Raw genomic sequence first — 21,520 nt, forward strand, 5'->3', positions numbered from 1 at the left:
CCCTTTCATCCGGCATTACCGGCTGGATTCGTTTGCCTCGGCGGAGGCATCATTTGGTTGGAGGGTCCTGCAGAGGGTGGTGGCGGATCCTCCGCTTGGGCTATAGTTATTGTTGTTTTCCCTCCCTGGGACCGAGCTTGGGTATGTCCCACACGTGACCACTCCCTCTCTTCCACTGGAAAAAGAATGTTGGTCTTACCTGAACGTGTCTTTTCAGGGGAATAGAGAGTGGTCACAACCCGCCCTGTTGAGCGGGGGTGGGCCCAAGGGAGGGCCGGGTTTTTTTCCCCTCCGGGTTTGTGTTGTGTTGTTTCAGTTCTATAGTTCGCCTTCGAGGAAACTGGGTAGGAATGGAAGGCAGGAGTATTTAAGAAGTTTGCTGTCAGTCTTTGGACCAATCAGGCTTTGAGAATACCCACACGTGACCACTCCCTCTCTTCCCCTGAAAAGACACGTTCAGGTAAGACCAATGTTCTTTCTCTTGCTGGTCTGCTTTTCCTCAACAGTCACTTGACAGAATTGGCCCTTGGCAGCCCAGAGATAAAACAGGGCTCAGCTTCTCCTTTAGCAGAAAAGATTTCCTGCCTCCGAACCTGGCAAATGTTGTCTGTGCAACTTCAGCATTCCTGACGTTTAGCTCTCCTTCCCTGAGAGTCTGGTGGCGTCAGGTGTTTTATTTCATATGAAGTTCATCTTTTGCACTAGAAGCCCCTCTGAACAGGTGGAAGGCAGGGAGTCCAGACTCAGAAGCCGCTTCTCTGCCTCTGGCAAGGACCCCAAGGAGAAGAAGGAAGGGCCGCTCCTCCCCACCCAACCCTTGGCCCAAACAGGCCCAGCCTGTTTGCTGGGCACAGGGGACATTTGCCTCTGGGGACTCCGAGTGTGGCCAGGGCCTGCGGAATGCTCCACAAACAACCACAATTACTCCATGCACAGGCTAGTGTTTTTCCTTTTCTTTCTTTTTTCGTTTCTGTTATAATTTTGCACCAGTGAGGTTAAAACCAATTTCGTTGTATTTAAGTACAATGACAATAAAGATTATACTATACTGTATGTTAGGTTGGGTCATGGATAGGCACCCACAGGCTCAACGGTCACAACAGCTCTTTATTAAGTGCAACAAGTGAGAACAATCCAGCGAAAGTTGAGTCTGACAGCAGCCCTTTTATAGGGAGCTCTCCGACCCTTCGACCAATAGGATTAAACCTCCGTTCCCGCCGGAAGAGAGGACCTTGGTGGAAACCACTGTAGTTAGAGCGAGTACCTAACACTATACTATACACAAACCAGCCTTCTTCCCACACCCTCACCTTTCCCTCCAAGGCAGCGCATTCCTCCTGCAATCCAGACATGGCTGGCAGACTTTGAGAAACCGGAATAACCGTTGTCCTCCAGAGCAGAAAATCCAGTAATCCTGGGCTTGCAACAGAGACTGTCCTGACTCTCCTCTGAGGCTCCCCTGTGCTTCTTTTAAGTTCACACTGCAGCCTCTTTTGATCACCTTTTGCCTTTCAAAACGGTGAGCCGTAATACCAAATTAGGTTGTTTCAAAATGTAATTAATGTTTTTTCAGACAGCTGCTACTGAACAAGCTCCGTATTCATTAACACCAAAACTAAATTAGCAGTAACACACGACTGCAACCAGCCTGTCAACTGCAGGCCTTAGCACACGCTTGCACATATATCATACCAGTCACGAACATGTTAGCAGGAAAGGAAACCTGGCAGCCCAAAGGGGAAACCAGCCCCCAGAGCCACCGTCTCCCGTGGGCATCTAGGAGAGGAGAGGGGTGGGCCATCTCCAGGGCCCCCGAGCCCCCGGCCTCCCCTTCCTGACAGGCCAGCCAGTGCCAGAAGGCTTCCAGTCAAAACCAGCACACGGGACGCTTTTCTTACTGGCAGAAGCCCCAGGAGACCCCCAGTGGGAGGCTGAGCCCCAATGAGACCCACCGATCCAATTCATTCCTTCATCTCTTTCTATGGCGGCTGCCCTTCTCACACCATGCAGCCTAAAACCAAAACCGCCAAGTGTGACCCCCCCAAAGGCCCCCGTCACCCATCACCCCCAAGGCCAGTCCCGTTCACTAAACGTCCTCTAAAGGCAGCTCATTAGCGCAGGGCCCGAGCTCAGAGGCCAGCAGGGTCAGGAGGCCTTGCAACCTTTAACCCTGGGGTGGGCCTGGGCAGTTTAGGCCCAGAGAACAGAGAACTAGGAGAAAGCCACACTTGCGTGACAAACGCTGCTCTGTTGCTGTGTTGGGTAGCAGCAGCTGACAAAATGCTGGGCTAGCAAACCACGAATATACCACACCGAGTACTTTGCAAGCAACCTGAGTTACGACTTCCTCGTGCTACTGGCGACCTTGGGGCAGGGCGGGGCGAGAAGAGCACTGGCAAGGTGTGATCCTCTCAACAGTGGCCCCCACCCTGGCTGAGCAGTGCCCTTTCCAAAGAAACCCGCTTGGCATCCACTCTGCATTCCTTTGGGTATCAAGAGAGTTTTCTTTCCTTTCCTATGGTTTTTCAGAAGATTTGTGAATTTCTTTCCTGGCATTGCTAAATATAGTTAGCATTGTTTTACTGTAGTGTGTGTGTGTGTGTGTGTGTGTGTGCGTGCGTGCCACTGTTAAGGCTCTTCAATGAACATCTTCCAATAGAGGCAAGGAGGGCAGCAGGAGGGATTCTTTCAAACATCAGCAGAGAAAACCACCCCCAGCCATGTCTGCCAAGCTCTCCTCCCCCCCCCCCTCCTCCAGGATGCCTTTTCTAGCTGGATTCTCTCTTTGGATGGAAAGGTTCATGGATTCCTTCTGGCCCAGCCAGAATTGGAGATGGCATTTGGGGGGAGGCAGTCCGGCCCAAGGTTGCCTCTGGAAGCTGGAAGGGGGGTGGAGGGGGGGATTGGGCCAGCCTCCTTGGAAATCTCATTTATTCCCTCTGCCAGTCAGTTTCCCGGTGTGTGTGTGTGTGTGTGTGTGGCTGGAGCAAGAGATAAGCCTCCCTTTCAGCAGTGCAGTGCAGAGAGATAACAGTCACGGCCGCTCACTATTATTTATTCAAGGCTCTGTCAGCCACGCAAGGCTGGGCCTCTGCAGGAGAAAAGGGGCCATGCCGCTCCCCCCTCCTCCCGCCCCAAAGCACAGCCATGGCTGCAGCCACAAAGTTGCCCCCCCCCCCCCATGCTGCTTTTTCCTCGTCTGGCTCCTTCCTCAAGCAAAGCTCCAAAACACACACACACACACACACACACACAATTTGGGGGCAGGAGGGAATCACGGTGCTCTTTCAGGCACAACCAGATTAGGAAGAAATCCGCTGGCCCTTACACAAGCAGGATCCCTCCCTGCCGCTCATTAAAGCAGCCCCTCCATCCTCCCCCTTCTGTGCAAAGCCTGGGAAAAGGCGGTGCTGCTTTAAGAAAGACATTAGATGTAGGCTGATATTTCAAGCAGATGCTCCAGGCTCATGCAAAACTCTGAGAAACACCAGAGGATTTGTGCTGCTTGTGGAAAGTCCAACTCTTCTGTGAATCTTTTGCAAACTATGCAGATTTACATGTTAATAGTCCGGCCACATCCCTGGCTGTGGCTTTAGCCCAATATGGGCAGGGGATGCCGAGAGCGGAAGGTGCCTTTCAAAGCTTCAGACAAAGCACGGCTCCAATGCCGCCGGCCCCGATTCTGCCCCAGGAGTTCCAAGAGAAAGCTCCCTGCCGCCTCTGGAGAACGCCCAGATATCCCATCGCTGACGGGAAAAGCACCAGGCCAAGTTCCTGCTTGTTTCTGCACTTGGATAGAAAAGCCTTTAGAGCCCCACATGATTTAGGAAAGGGAATTGGGAATTCCCAAAAGTCCCAGACGGTCCCCCTTCCTCCCCAGCCCTGCTGGATTCTCCTTCATCCCACCAAGCGCCACAGATTTGAGCAAGATCAAGAGAGCAAAAACAAGGCAAGCTTCGGGAAGGAGTTTTTAATGCCAACCCAGAATAAGTGCTGCATCCGGACGCTGCAAGAGGGGCTGCCAGCTCCGTGAACAGCAGAGCCTCCGAGAGACGGGAAAGGTTTCTCCCCATCTGGGCTGAGCTGCTGCTGCTGCTTATGGGCCTGGCTACCGAAGGATTCGCTTTCCTTCAACACTTGGAGGTTTCCATCCACCCCCGCTTCCCTTCTCAGTCCCCCCGCCCCTCAGACCTCCCACCCAGAAGGTGGCAAAGCAACTTGGGAAGGATCCTGGCACAAGGCAGCTTCACCAGAATACGGCACTTTCTGAGAATTCACTTCCAGAGGATGCCAAATCAGGGAGTAATTTGGTCAGAAGCGAATGTCCCATTCCTGGATCAAGGACCTTTGCATATCCCTAATTTGGATTCCTCATGATACCTGAATGAGCCCCCCCAAAAAACATCCAATTTCTATTTCCTATGCCCACCCCCATCACCTACGTGACTCTGGAGGGCTCATAGCCAAGGCCAAAAAATGAAGTAAAGTCTCAACAGATCATTCAAAACACAGACAGCAAAAGTAGCAGCTGAGATGCTCAGAAACCTCTCCAAGAAGCCACCACTCGGGCTGAGCCTCAATATTGGGGCTCCAGATTGAAAGGCAGAGCCGTTTTATTGGCTGGGTCCAAAAGGACAAGTAGGGTCATGGCAAGGCTGGTCTTAGGAGAGCCGATGTTGCAGGGGCCACCACCGAAAAGGCCTCTTTCTGGCTCCTGCCAGAGGCCTTCTCGCGCAGGGGATCCAGAGCAGACTCTGTTCCTATCAGGCCTAATGGGACAGGCAGACACCACTGGGGAGAGACGCAGACACCAAGCCCCGAAGGGCTTAAAAGTAATCACCAGGCCCTTGAATTGCACTTGGATGCCCACCAATGGGCAATGCAGTTCATGGAGCACAGGAGCTGAGTGCGTCCAGAACTGGCTGCCCCTCTGCATTTTGCAGCTTCCAAATGTCCTTCAAGGGCAGCCCCACCCAGCTGCCTTGCAGGAATCCAATGCGGTGCAAGGGTGGGGCTCTTTTTCCTCCCATGCTCCAAGCTTGAAATGCTCTTCCCTGGTGAGCAGCCTCGCCAAACCCTCTTTAACCAGCCTTCTGCCGGGCTATGAAAGCCAAGGTTCTCAGCAGCCTCCAGTCAACCCAGGGAGGCAGCCGGAAAAGCAAGAACCTGATGGCTGATTTCACAAAATGGAAGCTGCAGATTCAGAGGAAATCCCACAGAAGCCCCTTGCTCCAGAGGTTGTGAGTGAAACCCATGAAGGCAACTGGGACCTCTGGCTTAAAGCCTCCAGGGGTTGACCTGGGGGGACCTTTCTCGGCCCCCTTCTGCTGGATAGGTTAAGATCTGATCATCCCTCTGCACCCTGAGCCTTCCAAGAGGGAGCCAGTAGAGGAGTCAGGGTCAGACGCCTGCTCCTCCAGGGATCTCAGAAGATCATGGTCCCTGAAACCACTGGAAAGGCAGTTGGGAAGTTTCAGGAGACGCAGCTCTCATAATGCCAAAATTGGTCCAGAAGCAAGATGCTTGGAGGTCATCTCACCATGCCTGGTGCTGTTGGGTTTCCAAGTCACAGACTTCCTAGAGCTTTCTACCTCCTGAAAGAGCTGGCTGAAGCTTGCCTGAATGGGCAAGGATCTGCCTGGATGGCAACTTCCTACTGCCCTGAAATTGATGCTCAAGAAAGATGCTCAAGTCCTACTGCATGCAGCTCTATGGGAGGAGCTCAGGTGGCTTCTTCCTCTTCTGTGTAGCTCAGGGGCCTCTAAACTTGGCAATGTTAAGAATTGTGGACTTCAACTCCAGAATTCCTCAGCTAGTCCACCAGTCTTAAAGTTGCCAAGTTTGGAGACCCCTGATAGAGATGGTGCTGCATTGGGGGTGGGGTGGGGATCTCCCTCTGGCCAAACATTTCAGGCCAACATCGTATCCTCCTCCCAGAGCAGTGGCTCTGCCTTCAGGGCAAAGGAAGAACCTGGTTTGGCCTTCCTTCAAGAGCTGAGTGTGGCATATGGTTTTAGGGACCGGCATGGCTGCCTTTGTGCTGGCAGAACTCAGCAAATGGAGGGAGAAGAGTGCTCAGTTCTGGTCTTGGAGGGCAGTGGTTGATGAGTTGACCAGCTGCTACCCAGGATTGTGGTGGGAAGATGTTGAGGCAGCAGCCTGACTGCTATGGGGATGAGAGGACCCTCACTTCTTCCCGGACATGGGGACATGCTGCCAGACTGCCCCAAAATTAGAGAGAAGGAGAAGAGAGAAAAAGGAAGTTGCTCGGAGAGAGGTTGGAAATAAAGTCACACCAGTTGCAGGATAGTTGTGGGTTCCTGGTTGGGGAGGGAGAAGAGGCCACGGGTGGCTTCTCTGGAGGAAAGGAAGCAAGTCTGAGAGAGACACATCTTCACCCAAGATGGCAGGGAGGGAGTTGACCAAGCTCTGGGATCTGGGGCACAGCTGAGAGGCTCTTCCCCCACAGAGGAGAAGGACATTGGCTGATTCAAGCCCCACCAAGCTCGTTCTCTCCCCCCCCCCCCCCCCGTCTCAGAATTAGGAGAAAGTTGGCCCAGGGCCTGGGTTCTACAGTATGTACCACTGTAAAAGCATGGGGGTCTTCTATGTTTGCAAACCAATTCCAAAAACAGAATCCCATTGGGGCAATGAGAGACCTCCCCTCCCTCAAGGAAGGCCAGGGATCCTCTGCAGAGAGGGCAGCCCCCTTGGGCTTCTGCCCCAGCCAGGACTGACCTCAAGGGAGCCCTGGGGCTTCCAGGCCCTGCTTGCTGCTCTGCTCTCAAGGCAAACACAGCCGGGGGCCTCCTGGAGAACAGAGCTGTTTCTAGCAACCTTCCGCCTTTGCTCTCTGTTCAAAGAAGGCAGCTTGCTCAAATATCGGAAGGCCAGGACTGAAGGTTTGGTCATGATTTAACCATTTCTATGGCTGCCTAACTTGCAAGGTGATTTGATGGGGATTCCGAGAGTGCAAATGGCTCTTTTGCACACCCACCGAGATGCTCCGAGGAAAGAGATCCCCTACATTCTCCCCATGCAAAAAACGGGAACAAAGCGGTGGGAAAGGGCTGGGGGGGTGACCCACCGTGTCCAGGACAGGCCCCAGGGCTCCTGAGGGCACCAGGGGGGCAAGGGCTGTCAGGAGCTGATGGGAGGAGGCCACCATGCCTGGCAGTACAGACTGAAGGCTGCACCAAGCACCTCAGCAATCCACCCTACCCACGTGGCCAGCCTCTCTGTGCATGGGCGGGGGGGAGGGGATGAAACCCACCCAGGCAAAGCAGCCTCCTTGGACCAGCTTCGTGACTGAAGCGAGAAACTACTGGACTACTGTAGTTGTTAAAAGGGGAGAGAAATCTGAAGGAAAAACAGAATGTCTCAATCGTTGTGATCTGTTAAATCAGGATCTTTCACTATTGAGACCAAACTGGATCTTATTAACGAGTTCCAGTTTTTAAAATCACAGGATAGTCAGGATTGTAAAATTAGCTACCAAAATATTGAAAGACTGACCACTTAGATCTACAAAAGGAATAAAAGAGGGGGATTTGAACCTATTTCTACAGGCACCCAGGGGACGCTTCAACCCCAGGGATCCCCCGGGAGGGGCCTCCTGGGAAGCGATTCTCCCCTGTACTGCAGCATTCCCCAGCCAGGACAGCCCCCCAAAGGAGCCGGCTCCCAGCCCCAGTACCGTTTTAGGTGAGCAGAGACCCAGCAGGTATTCCTCACCCTGAACCTCCGCGTGGAAGATGGAGCTGCGCTTGTGTCTCTGTGAGGAAGAGGCAATCCAACGTCCCCTGCAGATGCTTCGGCCCATTGGACCAAAGGCTGCGTTCCCCCGAGAAAAACCGATGCTTTATCCTAAACGTCGTGTGCTGCGGTTCAGACAACCTTTGGGTACCAGAAATTGCCAAAGGAACACAAACTTCAGGTCCTGGAGATGGGGTGCCTCCTCCTCCTCCTCCTCCTCCTCCTGGTCACACCTCGCCTGCTTTCTATGAAGCAGCACTCAGTCCCCCAGCCCCACCCAAGCAGACTCCATGCACTGCTGGAAGGCCCGCATCACCATATCCTGGAAGTTGGGCATCCCTGATGTGGGTGGTATTCCCGCCCCTGTGCCAGCAGGTGTGGACGGGAAGGGCTGTGGCGTGTGAGGGGGGGGGGGTTTCCCCCATCTGCAGTCCTGCCAGGAGAAAGAATCCCTGGAAATCCTTCCCCAAAAATGCCGCGGTTCTAGAAAATTGGAAAAATATTCAACTATCTCTAATGGGACGTATAGCAACAATTAAAATGAATATTTTACCAAGAATCTTATTCCTGTTGCAAGCCGCACCTATTAATCCGGGTAAAAAATTCTTTCAAGAATTAAACAAAATAACCGCTAGGTTCATTTGGCAAGGACGAAAAGCAAGGATTAAACTAAAGTCAATGCAAGACAGCAAGGAGAGGGGAGGTTTAGCATTACCAAATTGGGATCTATACGCATCAGCAGTATCAATAACATGGGTGAAGGATTGGATAGAGCTAAAGAATGAAAGAATTTTGACCTTGGAAGGCCATGATTTGCAAGCAGGCTGGCATACATTCCTATGGGATGATAAAAATAAAACGCACAAATACTTTTATAATCATTTAATTAGAAGAGCTTTATTGCAAAAATGGCTCAAAAAAAAATTCAATATGTGAAAATTCCGAATTGGCTATCACCGACAGAAAGGACGACCCATCCAAATTTGATAGATTTGAACAAAATGCTAAGATATAGAGACTTAATTGATAGGGAAACTTAAAAACAATTGAAGAATTGGCAGAACAGAACATGAAAGTTGACTGGCTAACTTACCTTCAAATCAAAACTAAATACAATAAAGATACCAAATTATACGACATCGAAACAGAACCACACGAATTGGATAAAATTATTCAAAGCTCAGATAGAAAGATGATAGGGAGAATATATAAATTTCTCCTGAAGTATAAAATGGAAGAGGAAATTGTGAAAGAACAAATGATAAAATGGGCACAGAACTTTGGATATAATATTGAATTAGACAAATGGGAAAAATTTGGGGGAACAAACTTAAAAATGACACTATCAGTTGCATACAAGGAAAACCAATACAAAATGTTTTATAGATGGCACCTGGCACCAACAAGGTTAGCTAAAATCTCAACAAATACCTCCCCAAAATGTTGGAAATGCGAATCGATACACGGAACATATTACCATTTATGGTGGACCTGTGAGGCGGCTAAAAAATTCTGGAAAAAGATCAAAAATTGGCTGAAGGCAATAACGGGGGTTAAAATAGAATGGAAACCTGAATTATTTTTATTAGGAATAATGTCTGCGAAATACAAAAAAGAAATCCAGTATTTAATACTACATATAATTACGGCGGCAAGGATTGCCGTTGCCCAGAAATGGAAAAACAAATTAATTCCAAGCGAAGATGAAATAATAAGAAAGGTTATGTATTGTGCTGAAATGGACAAACTAACCAAAGAAATTCAGGGAAAAGAAGAATCAGAATTCTACCAGATATGGGATAAATGGTATAGGTGGATGGAGGAAAGAAACAAGAATCAATGAAGGAATGTAACAAAACTCAAAAATAATAGTTATGAGTAAAATAAGAAAGTTAAGAATGGTGAAACCCAAATGAAATACAATTGAATGGGAAATAATATAAGGTGAGCGCTATTGATTGATAATTGCTACTAGAAAGAACAGGAAGCTCCTGTTTACATTGTATTGTGTAAATGTGTTGTACGTCTAAGTTTTGTGTGTGTGTATTTTACATGTTTGTTAATAAAATTGAAAAAATTTTTAAAAAATGCCGCGGTTTGCCGCTCGATCCCCTGGGGGGGAGCGGTGGAACGCTCTGGCGCCGGCTGAGCCTCTCTGACGCGACTGCCTTCCCAGGGCTTCCAGGGGAGCGTCCCCTCACCCGCAGTCTCGATTAATGCCCTAGGTCTCTCTTTATGACCTGGGCTGCGTGTTGCCCTGAAGGGCTTGCTGCGCATGCTCTCTCTCTCTGTCTTCCCAGCCAGGGACTCAGCCCAGAGCCAGTTACTCACTCAGACAGGGAGGCAGCGAATGCAATCAAGTAAACAGTGAGTTCAATCTTTTCTTTAGCTTGGGATGATCACAGCCGCCCGTTGAGGAGCTGAGTCGATAACTGGGTGGTGCCTGGTGACCAGGGCGTGGCCCAAAGAGCTTATCTGATTCAGCCCAATCAAAGAGAGGAGAAGGTCAACCCATCCTGGATACTCCTCCCCTCACTATGGAGAAGTAAAGGTTCTTCATTTAGGCAAGAAAAAACAAATGCCCAGGTACAGAACAGGGGGTACCTGGCTCAATAACTGTGAGAGGGATCTTGGAGTCCAACCGTTTAAATAGGAGCCAGACGTGGGCAGCAGCTGCCAAAAAAAGCCAACACAGTTCTAGGCTGCATCAACAGAGGGATAGAATCAAGATCACGTGAAGTGTTAATACCACTTTACAATCCCTTGGTAAGGCCACACTTGGAATACTGCATTCAGTTTTGGTCATCGCAATATAATAAAGATGCTAAGACTCTAGAAAGAGTGCAGAGAAGAGCAACAAAGATGAATAGGTATGAAGAACAGTTGCAGGAACTGGGTCTGTCTAGTCTAGTGAAAAGAAAGAAGTCGGGGTGATATGACAGCATTCTTCCAATATTTGAGGGGCTGCCCCAAAGAGGGGGCCAACTTAATTTCCCAAAGCATCAGAAGGCAGTACAAGAAACCATGGATAGAAACTAATCAAGGCGAGAAGCAACCTGGAACTAAGGAGAAACTTCCTGACAGTGAGGAATGGCTTGCCTCTAGAAGTTGTCAATGTCCCATCAGTGGAAGTGTTTAAGAAGAGATAAGACAGCTATTTTTCTGAAGTGGGGTAGGGTTTCCTTCCTGAGCAGGGGTTGGACTAGAAGACCTCCAAGGTCCCTTCCAACTCTGTTATTATGAATGTGTGGAGGCCAAGAGAAGCTTTCTGGAATGCTTTCCCCTCTCAGCAGCCATCTACAGGCGGGGGAGGAAGCTTCCTCTCAAGAGCATTCTGTTCAGCAACCAAACCCTTTTACAGTTGGAAATCAAGCTTGTATCCATCGATTTAAATGAGAGCAACAAAGCTGAAATGCGGCTTCATCCTAGCAGGCTTCCAATTAAATATCTGGTGTGTGGCACAAAGTGTGCTCGGAATACAGAACAGGCCCCTCTCTCAGCAAAAGCGCCCAACCCAGCCGTTTACAGCCCCCCTCATGCGGCCACGGGGGTCAAGGAAGGAACGGGTTAGATGCCCACCTCCCATTCCACCAGGCCACTCCTTTCCCAGGGGAGGAAGATGTGGGGCAAATCCGGCGTCTGGGGGCGGATCTGGCTTTGGCAGGCTGGTTTACGCCCCCCAGGGCCCTTCCCTCCAGCTTGAAGGTTTGCCATTGCCACCTACTAAGCCAGAGCTCTGGGTGCCCCCGTGGACAGTCTGCTTCACTGAAGGACAATGATGTGCTCAATGTCTCCGGTGTCACCTTCAGGCCAAAGGCAGGCCGGACTCCCAAGGCCCAAAGGCAGAGCAGGCGGCTTAGCTACGCTGCCACTGGTTGACAAACACACCCATGTGCGAGAAAGGAATGCAAAAGGAGAGAGGCCTCTTGGCTGGGAATGGCTGGGGGTGGGGTGGGGGGAGCATGCATTTCACCAGGAAGTGAAAACTGGTTTGGTCTCTTGAGAAGCAGCCAGCCCAGCAGAGGAACCTGAGCGCACACACCCTCTCCCTTCCCTTCAGCTCTGCCTTCGCCTGGCCGGGACCCAGAAGACTCCCAATGGCGGCCAGAACATCAATGGTGCCGTTCAGGCTTCACCTTGCCTTCTGGCTCTCCGAGGCCAGATCCCCCCCCTTGAGAAGGACTGAAAGCAACAGGGAGTGAGGGAGAGGCCTTGCACCTGGCTGGTCTCTCAATCAGGCCAAGAAGGCACCACTGAAAGGCACCACAAGTAGAATCATTACAATGCCTTGGATGGGCGATTTGTCTTGTTTTTAGTATTTCAAATGACTACCCCCCCTCCCTCTCTCCGTCCCTCCTTCTGTTTGGCAAGGCTTCAGAACTAGTTTGCCTCCCTCCTAGGCTGAGAGAAAGATGGATTGGCCCAAACTGGCCTTATGTCCAAGGCAGGACTAGAATTCGCCATCTCCTGGTGCCTTAACCACTAGACTAGAGCAAACCTCAACTTTCAGGAGAGCCCAGACTGTCAGTGAGAAAGCAAAAGATTCCTGCTTCTTCTCACCCTGCCTTAGCATCACCCACTCCCCACCTTCAGAAGGAGACCCCGATTGTTCCTCTCCTGCCTAAGCCTCCAGAGGCTTTGGTGCTCATCCCATCTTCTCATTCGGCCCAAATCCGGAGCTGGCAAGGCTGGTGTTGGGATGCTAAAGCAGCCCTGACAGGAGCTGCCAGCCCAGATTGTCCAGAGGTAGCCAGCTGAATTTCAAAAGGAGCCCCTACCACCTCAAGACAAGGCCTCCCCCCCCCCTCTCGCCAATTTGTAGTAGTTGGAATGGCCATTTTAAGTGATGCAATATATTCAATTATTCATGGTCAACTAATGTTATATTGGAAAACTCCCTGACATAATTAAATATCTTAGCCTTTCATTTTTATTTTATTCTCTCTTCTTGTTTCCCTTTACCCTTATGTCTAGACTTTCTTTAAAGAAGCTCATAAAAACATTCGACTAGGGGGTTAAGGTATCAGGCGAGTTCAGGAGGCTGGGAATTCTAGTCCTGCCTTAGGCATGAAAGTGCCGGAGTAACTGTGGGCCAATCACCAGGAAGCTGTGAGTTTAAATCCTGCTTTAGGCACAAAAAACAGGCTGGGCGTTTTGAGGCCAATTACTCTCTCTCAGCCAACCCCCCTTCGCAGGGTTGTGGGGAAAACAGGAGGAGGAGGAGGAGGAGGAGGAGGAGGAGGAGGAGGAGGAGGAGGAGGAGGAGGAGGGAGATACCTTTGCTGCCTTGAGTTATTGATAAAAATAATAAAGGCAGCATGGTATAAAAAAACAAAATAACAATAAACAAATAAATGACCAAAAGGTATCAAGAACACAAGTCACAGCACTCCAGATTGACCTCAGCATGGGAAAGGCTGATGAATCCACCGAGAGAGATCATTATGGTTAGAGCCTGGCAAAGCCTTGGGGTCACCTCCACAATGAGCAACATGGAGAGATGCATCCAAACAGGCTGGTGACACCTTCCAGCCCTGCAAAACAAGCGCCTCCCGGCCCAAAAGCCTCCACCTGCTGCCAGGTGTTGCCAAAGCGGGAGAGGCTGACTCACTGGAAAAGGATTGCAGAGGCTGACTCACTGCAGCCAGAAAATGGGCAGTTTCTTCTTTTTCAATCTGATTATTGACATTCCCTCAAAAGATTACAGGTAGTCCTCAACTTACAACCATTTACTAAGTGACTGCTCGAAGTTACAACGGCACAGGGAAGGAGCGACCCATGAGCCTTTTTTCACACTTCCGATCATTGCAGCATCCCCAGGGCCACTTGGGAACTGATTCATATTTACAACAGTTGCCGTATCTTGGGGTCACATGGTCCCCTTTTGCAACCTTCTGGCAAGCAAAGTCATTGGGGAAGCCAGATCCACTTAACAACCAGGTTACTAACTTAACAACTGCACTGATTCCCTTAACAACTGTGGCAAGGAAAGTCATAAAAAGGAGCAAAATTCGCTTAACAAATGTCTTTTGTTAAGCAAAACAGAAACTTTGGGCTCCCCATTGTGATCATAGGCTGAGGATTACCAGCTCACAAAAGGTTAACTAAAAACAGTGTTTCTAAACCTTGATCACTTGAAGATGTTCAAGACTTCAACTCCCAGAATTCCCCAGCCAGGAGAGTTGAAGTCCACAAACATCTGGAAGCAGCAAAGGTTGAAAAGCACAGACCTAAAGTGGCATCCAAAATAATTCTTGCCTTGCCTTGATCAATGTAATCAGCACAAAGGCCAAAATCCCCTTCCCTAGAAACTGCTGACCCTTTGCCAAAGGCCAGGTCAGGGCACACGGAAGCCACCTTTTAAAACTGCCTCCACAGCCACACCTGCTTCCTCCTTGGCCTAGGAAGTCCTTAGGATGTCAACAACAGGATTCCAGGTAAATTCCTTTTATGATATATTCATGCCGGCTGTTGTCTTGCTCCTCCCGAGCAAATGGCCCAGTTGCAACCCGTTTTCTTCCTCTTTGCAGAGCAGCCAAAGTTAAGCACCTGTCTAAAAGGCAGCCACACACCTGAGGCCCCAGTACTGGTGGAACAGGGAGGAAACAGAGGTTCCCTCTCCATAGAGATGCCTAGAGAGGCATGTGGTTCAGTCCCACTCCTGTGATTTCACTGGGGTACCCCCCCCCCTAATTTTCATCAGGGACAAAGGAAGCCGTTGGCAGGAGAGACGCCCCTGTAAGTAGCTGTGAGACCTACAGGTAGGGCTTCAATGGCACATCCAGGAGTTCAGATTATACCCCAAACCCTGTGGGTCACCAGCGCAGTGATGGTAGCCTAAGTGTCCAAGCAGCCGCCAGGCCAGTGGGGTAGAGGTGCAAATGAAATAAGGCGACGGAGCCAAGCAAGCCCCACGTTCGTCCAAAATGGTTTCTGCTCTTCTTCGTTCAGCTGGAAGATGTCCAAATCAGCGGAGCTTTCTTGTCACGGACGGGTAACTGGCTGGGGAAACGGAAACTGACTGCGGCTCCACAGAACAGAGACAAAGCCATGGGGCCACTCACCCCCAAAGGGAGGGGGAGGGGGCTCCTGTCACTTGAGATCTATCAGTCTCCGGGTGACTCCTGAGATGGCCCACCTGAACACCCCCCCTCCTGATGTTCAGGGGCAGGGGCGGCACTTGACCTCTGTTGACACAACATCTGGAAAGCACCACCTGCACAAAAGCTGCAGTCCACTTCATGGGCCCCTCCTTGGACAGAAAGGACCTCCTCCTGCAATAAGGAAGGATGTCCAAGACCTCTGCAGATGACCAAGCATTTTTCCATGAGTTACTCCGGGTCAGCTCTTCCTTGCAAGGGCAGCAGGAGCCTGGCATGTCCCGAGCTCCTCTCTCTCTGCCCTCTACACCAACAGGGCCCCCAGACACCTGAAGGCACCCCTGGGAGGATGGCCACCCCCCAGCCTGGAGCAGACCCCCCCTTGTGCCCCACAAAGGAGCTGTTGCCAAGCCAAACAAAGCAAGCAATGCAAACCCACCTAATGGAGGAGAGATGATAGATAGATAGATAGATAGATAGATAGATAGATAGATAGATAGATAGATAGATGATAGATAGATAGATAGATAGATTTGCTGGGGTGGAGGGAGAAAACAGCCCACCCTCCAAGCAGTTCTGGTTTCACACAGACAAAAGCATCTCGGGGCTACTGGGGACCTCATCCAACACAGAAGGTGCCAACCTCCGTGGGCACTCTGGGCTTTCCAAAGGCGGCTCCTTCTTACGTATAAATTCCAAATGGTGGGAGAGGATGCTGCTGCAGCAGAGACTAAGGGGGCACTTATTTCTCCTTGTGGTTTGCCCCTCCCCCCCTGCTCTCCATCCAGAAGCTCCACTCGGAGGGCCCAACCTGGTTCTGAAGAGCTGAGCGATGCAGTTATTCCCCTTGCTATGGTCTCCCCTCCCGCTCCAGGCCCCCAGCCAGGATCTAATGGCTGCTGTTAGAGGAACAGAACCTGCAGGCTGAAGACCCTTGCCAGGCACTCATAACTGGCAGAGAAACAGCGACAAGTTATGCCATTATAATCAATAATTCCCAGGGTGACCACAATAACACTCCTTCTGCTTTATTAATCCCTTCCTGGACCCCCCCCAGCCCCGCCCTCGCTCTCTAGGGAAGCAGAGCTGGGGACCACCATCTGCCAAGCTCAGCCTCCCAGCAGCTGTGTTCAGCCTCCCAGGCAGAAGTGATGCTCAGAAGTGAGACCCCCCCCCCATGGAACTCCGCCCAGGACCCTTCTTGCCCCTGGAACCCATGGCAGCTTCCCGTTCCGTCCTCCAGGCCTGCCCTTCAACCACTGAGTTTCCCCACGGGGGCCTGCAGCTGGGCTACAGCCACTTCACTTCCACCTATAATGGGCTCTGCCTGTTTCTCCCAAGCCATTTTGATGGGTCACTAGCAGACAGGAGACTGCCCAGCAAAGGCAGCCCATGTTCTTCCTTAAGGGGAAGGAGGACCTCCAGGCAGGCCCCTCTGGGCTGCAGGGCCATGGGGACGGGTAAGCTGCCTCTGCATGGCCAAGAAAAGTCACACCAGGGCCTCCGCCGCAGGTGGCGGGCAAGCGCCAGGGTCCGCCTTGTCTCAGGGGTGGTGAACCCACAGATGGGATCCACTCTGCAGTCAGGTGGCCAACTGATGCTGATCTGCCAGCTGAGCTCCAGGCGCTGTTGCTAGAAAGGAGGCCCCAACTGTCTCAGCTTAACCCCAGGGATTGGGGAGCCTGGAGGAAAGATGAACTAGCCCTCTTCTGAAACTTCCTTTCTTTCGGGGGAATCCGGCCAGATTCTTGGGAGCCTCTCGACTGCCTTTTGAAGCAAATGGGGGCGGGGGGGGGAGCTTTGCCCTTTCTGGCTCAACCATGGCAGCCCCAAGGCCAGGCAAGTGACCCCAGGCCTCCCAGTATCCCACCAGCCACCCCCACCCCTTAGTGGGAGAGTCTGGCCTGCCCCCTTTGGCCTCTGCTGCCTAGCAGCCCACGAGGGACCCCAGCTGAAGGTGGGCCTCGGCTGCCGTTTGGGGAGGGGGTTCAGAGACCCTGAACCTGAGGGCATCTGGTGACACAACCCCAGGGAAGGATGAGAAGGGGCCGGGATGGCAGCAGCTCTGCCCCCCCACAATGATCCAGAAGAACCTGCTGCCTCTCCCCCCCCCTATCGGAACCACCACAGAGTTCCCGAGCTGCGCAGGCGTGTTGTGTCTGGGTAGAGACCCCCGAGACCCACCCTGCGAAAACGTCAGTTCGGTTGAAACCGACGGGACCCGCTTCCTCCCCCGCCCAGGACCGGGGAAGCCGCCCGCAGATCCCCGCCGCCAACAATTCCGGGGCTCACCTGAGTCGCCATGGAAACAGCCGTCCGCGGCGGCCCTCCCGGCGGCCGACTCTCCGTCGCAGGTCCAGGGCGGCGCGCTCTTCCTGGGCTCGGGGCCGGCGGTGGCGGCCTGCGCGTGGTGCCGGTGGCGCTTGGGGGCCTGCGGGGTCGGGGGGCTGCCGCTGCTGTCGAAGGACTGCTGCGAGTGCTGCGAGGGCGAGCGGCTCTTCTCGCGGGAGAGGCGGCAGGCGGTGGGGCTGGGCGACACGTGGCTCGACTGGCCGGACGAGAAGTCCTCCTCGCTGGACGTCAGGTTCTCGTTGGAGCTGCAGTCCGGCGTGTAGCCGCCGCCGCCGCCCCCACCCAGGTCCTCGAAGCCGCGCGGCGAGTAGGAGCGGCGCGGCCAGGTGAGCGGTTGCTCGGCCGCCCCCGCCGGGCCGCCCCCGAAGGCGCTCTGGTAGGGCTGGAAGGCGGCGGGGGAGGCGGGCGTCCAGGCGGGCCGCCCGGCGCCGTCCAGCAGCAGGTTGTCCTTCAGGAAGCGCGCGTTGAGCTCCGCGTCCTCGTACTCGCCCCCGTCGTCGTAGGCGGCGTCGGCCGAGCGGCCCCGCGGCGGCCCCGGCAGCTTCTTGCGCGCCTCCAGCTGCATGGCCTGGCTGCCCAGCGCGCTGATGCGCTCCGAGACGTCGCGGTCGTTGACGCGCACCAGGCCGCGCTCGCGGTGGTACTCCAGGTTCACGTAGAAGGGCTTCTCGCCCGCCTCCCGGCCGTCCGGCGGCCTCGAGGGCGGCGGGGGCGACGACGAGGGCGCCTTCCTCCCGCGCTCCAGGCCGGAGCGCAGCAGCCCCGCGCCGCCGCCCCCCTGGCCGCGCTCCCTGCCGCCCGCCTCCAAGGCGGCCCCGTCCCGCTCCACTGAGGCGGCAGCGGGGGGCAGGCGGCGGCGATTGCCGCTGGGGACCGGCCGCGCCCTGCCCGGGGAGCCCGCCGCGGCGCCCTCCTCCCGGGGCTTCTCGTCCGTGGCGGCGGCGGCGGCGAGTTTGGCGCGCTCCTCCTGGCCGGGCTGCGCGGCGTCCGCCTCCGGGCTGCCGTCGCTGTGCGCGGAGAGCTTGCGCAGGGCGGGCGGGCGCGGGCGGGCGGGTCTGTCGTCGTCGGCCTCGGGGCCGCGCTGGAAGCCCCAGCGCTGCCGGTCGTAGCTCTTGCGCTCCTTGGCCAGCAGCGTCTGCAGGTAGATCATGCGGAAGCGCTCCTTGTTCACCTCCAGCTCCAGGCGGCGGATCGACGCCTTGCAGCGCTCCAGCTCCGCCTCGATGTCGCCCACCGAGCGCAGCGCCATCGCGGGCGGCTCCGCGTCGTTGAACTGGGCGCGCCACGCCTCGGCGAAGCCCACCGGATCTACCATGGCAACGGGCCGGCCGCCGCCGCGGGCGAAGGCGGGATCAGGGCGGTGTGCAGGGCCGGCAGCGCTCGGCGCTCATCTCCGGAGGGGGGCGGCGGCGGCGACGGGCGGGCTGCTCCGGGGCGGCGGCGGTCCCGATCCGCCTCCAGCTCTCTGGGCCGCCCCGCCGCCCATGGCCGGGCCCCGCGCCCCTCCGAGCCGCGGCGGCGGAAGGCAAGCAGGCGGCAGGCAAGAACAAAGAGGCAGCGGGCGAGGCGAGGGGGACGCGCCGGCCGGGCGGGCGGGTGCGAGGCGGGAGGCTGCGGCTCCTCCCCGCGCGTCTGCCTGCGAGCCGCCCCAGATCCCGCGGGGCTCCGGCCGCGCTTAGCCGGGGTGGGGCGGGACGCGCTGAACCGGCCCCAGGTGACGCGGCGGCCCGGCTCGACTCGGCATCGCGGCTGCCCGGCCCGTCCTGCCTCCTCTGGGGAGCGGCCGCGCGGGAGGGGCGGGGCGGGCCGAGGGCGGGGCGGCCCCTTAAAGGGGCGGCGGCGAGGAGTGGCCGCTTCCTCTGCGCACGTGCAGAGCGCGGGCTCCGGGCTCGCCTTCCCCGACGCAGGAGCCGGCGCTGGCGGCCGAGCAGCTACCCGGTCGGAGCTCAGAGTCTCTGATGGCCGCTCCGCCTGTGGAGGCCGGGGCTTTTGCCGGGCGGTGGCGATGGGCCCCCTGGCTTCGCCTCCCCGGCCGGCGGGATGGGTGGGTGGGTGTGCGCGGGCTGCCTTGCGACCTGGCCTCCAAAGGCCGGAGGAAGAAACGCGGCAAAAGCGAAGGGCCAGAGAGGAGCGCGCCCTGCCCTGTCGGAGCGCCTCCCACGGACAGCGGGGCCAGGCGAAGCTCCCGCCGGGGGCTTCCTCCTCCCGGGCCCCGGCGCCAAAGGAGGCGGCCCCTTGCCGTCCCGGGATCCCCGCTTTGCAGACTCGCTTCGGGTCCCGGGAGAAGAGGGCGGCCTCCGAAGGGCCTGGATCTAGCCAGCCGGCAACGGCTTCTTGGGGGCAGCCGGGGCGCCTCCGATCCCCCCTTAGTTATGGAAACCAACGCCGGAGACGCGAAGCTTCTGAAAAGCCGAGAGTCCGTCCAGCGCCAGCAGAACTAGGGTCGCCAACGCCAAAGTCTCCTCTTGCCCCCCCCCGGTGGTCAGGGAGGAGAGGGGGGGCTTCCTGTGGCTCCCAGAGGCTGAATCGATCCCCAAATCCTTGCAGATATTTGGAGCACCATTTCCCATTGGAGGAGAGACTGAAGCCCAAGATCCAAGGGAAGGAAAGCACAAAGGCTAGCAAATGTTGGTGCTGTGGGTCTTATGGAGGGCGAAGAAGAAGCACCTCATTGCTTGTCTCTTGAAAAACTGAGGAGCGTCAAGAAAGCCTGAGAAGCAGAAAGATCTTGGGACCTCTCTGGTTTTCAGATGTCTTTCTGCCTCCTAAATTGGTCTCTCCCTTCATATTTTATTTTTATTAAATTTGTTTGCCGCTCATCTCGCCGTGAGATTCTTCCTGAGAATCTGGGCCCAGACTGCTTTCCAGGGCTTGTCCTCTTCTGCCAAAGAACACCCCCCCCCCCCCGTGAAAATTGCTGTATCTTTTAATGCTGGTGATTTGTCTGTAACAGAATAGCAGAGGCAGAAGGGACCTTGAAGGCCTTCTAGTCTAACCCCCTGCTCAAACAGGAGACCCTATCATTTCAGACAAGTGGCTATCTAATCTCTTACAAACTTTTGAGTGTTGGAGCATTCACAATTTCTGAACGAAAGTTCTTCCACTCTTAAGTGGCTTCTCTCCTTAATTAGTTTCCACCCATTGCTTCTTGCCCTGCGTTCAGGTGCTTTGGAGAATAGCTAGACTCCCCTTCTTTGTGACAGCTTGAGAGTGGAAGACTGCTATCATGTCATCCCTAATCTTTCTTTTCATTAGACTGGGCATTCTGCAATTGTTCATTGTATGTTTTAGCCTTCAGTTCCCTAATCATCTTGGTTGCTCTTCTCTGCACTCTTTCTAGAGTCTTAGCATCTTTTTTATAGTGTGGAGACCATAATATTCCAATATCCCAAGTGTGGTGCTACTGAGGCATTATCAAGTGGTATTAACACTTCCCATGATCTTGATTCTATCCCTAAATTTCACTTTCTCACACAAACCTGCCTTAAGAGAATCCCAGGCAGATTTTTCTTTTAATTGCCTCTTCTCTGGGTTCAATAAGTCATCTATTTTATCTTGTACAGCTGCTCTGTGGGCTTCTCTCCATGCTCCCTTCTGAGGTGGGCAATATGATGCTGAGAAAAGGAGTCAGAAATAACCTGCAATTCTAATTTTCCCTAATGGACCCACAAGGAATTTAAAAAGATTTAAAAGGGGGGATGGAGAAACTTTAAGAGCCAGAGGTATCCCTAATGACACCCCTTCCTTCCCACCCATGGCGTTTTGCAAAACAAAGAATGAACTTTCCTTGGTGTTTCTGTACAATGATACTTTTGCAAATCAGACTCACAACCAAGGGGGGGAAGAGTGTGTGGTTCCTGGTTAATGCAACTTTTAACAACAAATTAAAAACAAATTCACAAAATTAAATTTTGCCAGCTCACCACCAAAAGGTGACTGGCTCTACCAGCCTCTGTAGGACCAGCTGTCCGAAAGAGAGTCGGGGAGAGTGTTGAAGGAAATATGCAAGAACCAAGACTGAGCAAAGTGTGTGTGTGTGTGTGAAACTCTTTTTAAACCCTGAAAAACAAGACAATGTTTGCAAGTGGAACAGGCAGAGGCTGAGGAGGGACAGCACAAGAGCCACTCTCCATGCAGGCTCTGCTGGTCTTCCATGCGGATCTCATGGTCTGGCTATCAGGTGCAATTGGCAGCCTCTGTGACACGCAATAGGGAAGCTGCCTGCATTTGGAGTATGGTAGGAGTGTTCAGACTTGTGTCAACATGTGACGTATCGCAACTTTTTCCCCCTTCGCTAAACTGGACGTGGGCAC

General features: G+C 53.8%; 1 protein-coding gene across 1 annotated transcript in view; it reads right to left on the minus strand.

Moving 5' to 3' along the window:
* The window catches only part of BCR (BCR activator of RhoGEF and GTPase), a 79,711-nt gene extending 61,054 nt beyond the window's left edge, over positions 1-18,657 (minus strand). Inside the window, exon 1 of the mRNA XM_081966547.1 lies at positions 17,148-18,657. Within this exon, the coding sequence (XP_081822673.1) occupies positions 17,148-18,522 (1,375 nt within the window). The 5' untranslated portion in view covers positions 18,523-18,657. The remainder of the gene's footprint in view (positions 1-17,147) is intronic.
* Between the last annotated feature and the right edge of the window lie 2,863 nt (positions 18,658-21,520).

Source organism: Natrix helvetica, assembly GCF_964273705.1.
Source record: "Natrix helvetica genome assembly, chromosome: 14".
Taxonomy (NCBI): domain Eukaryota; kingdom Metazoa; phylum Chordata; class Lepidosauria; order Squamata; family Natricidae; genus Natrix; species Natrix helvetica.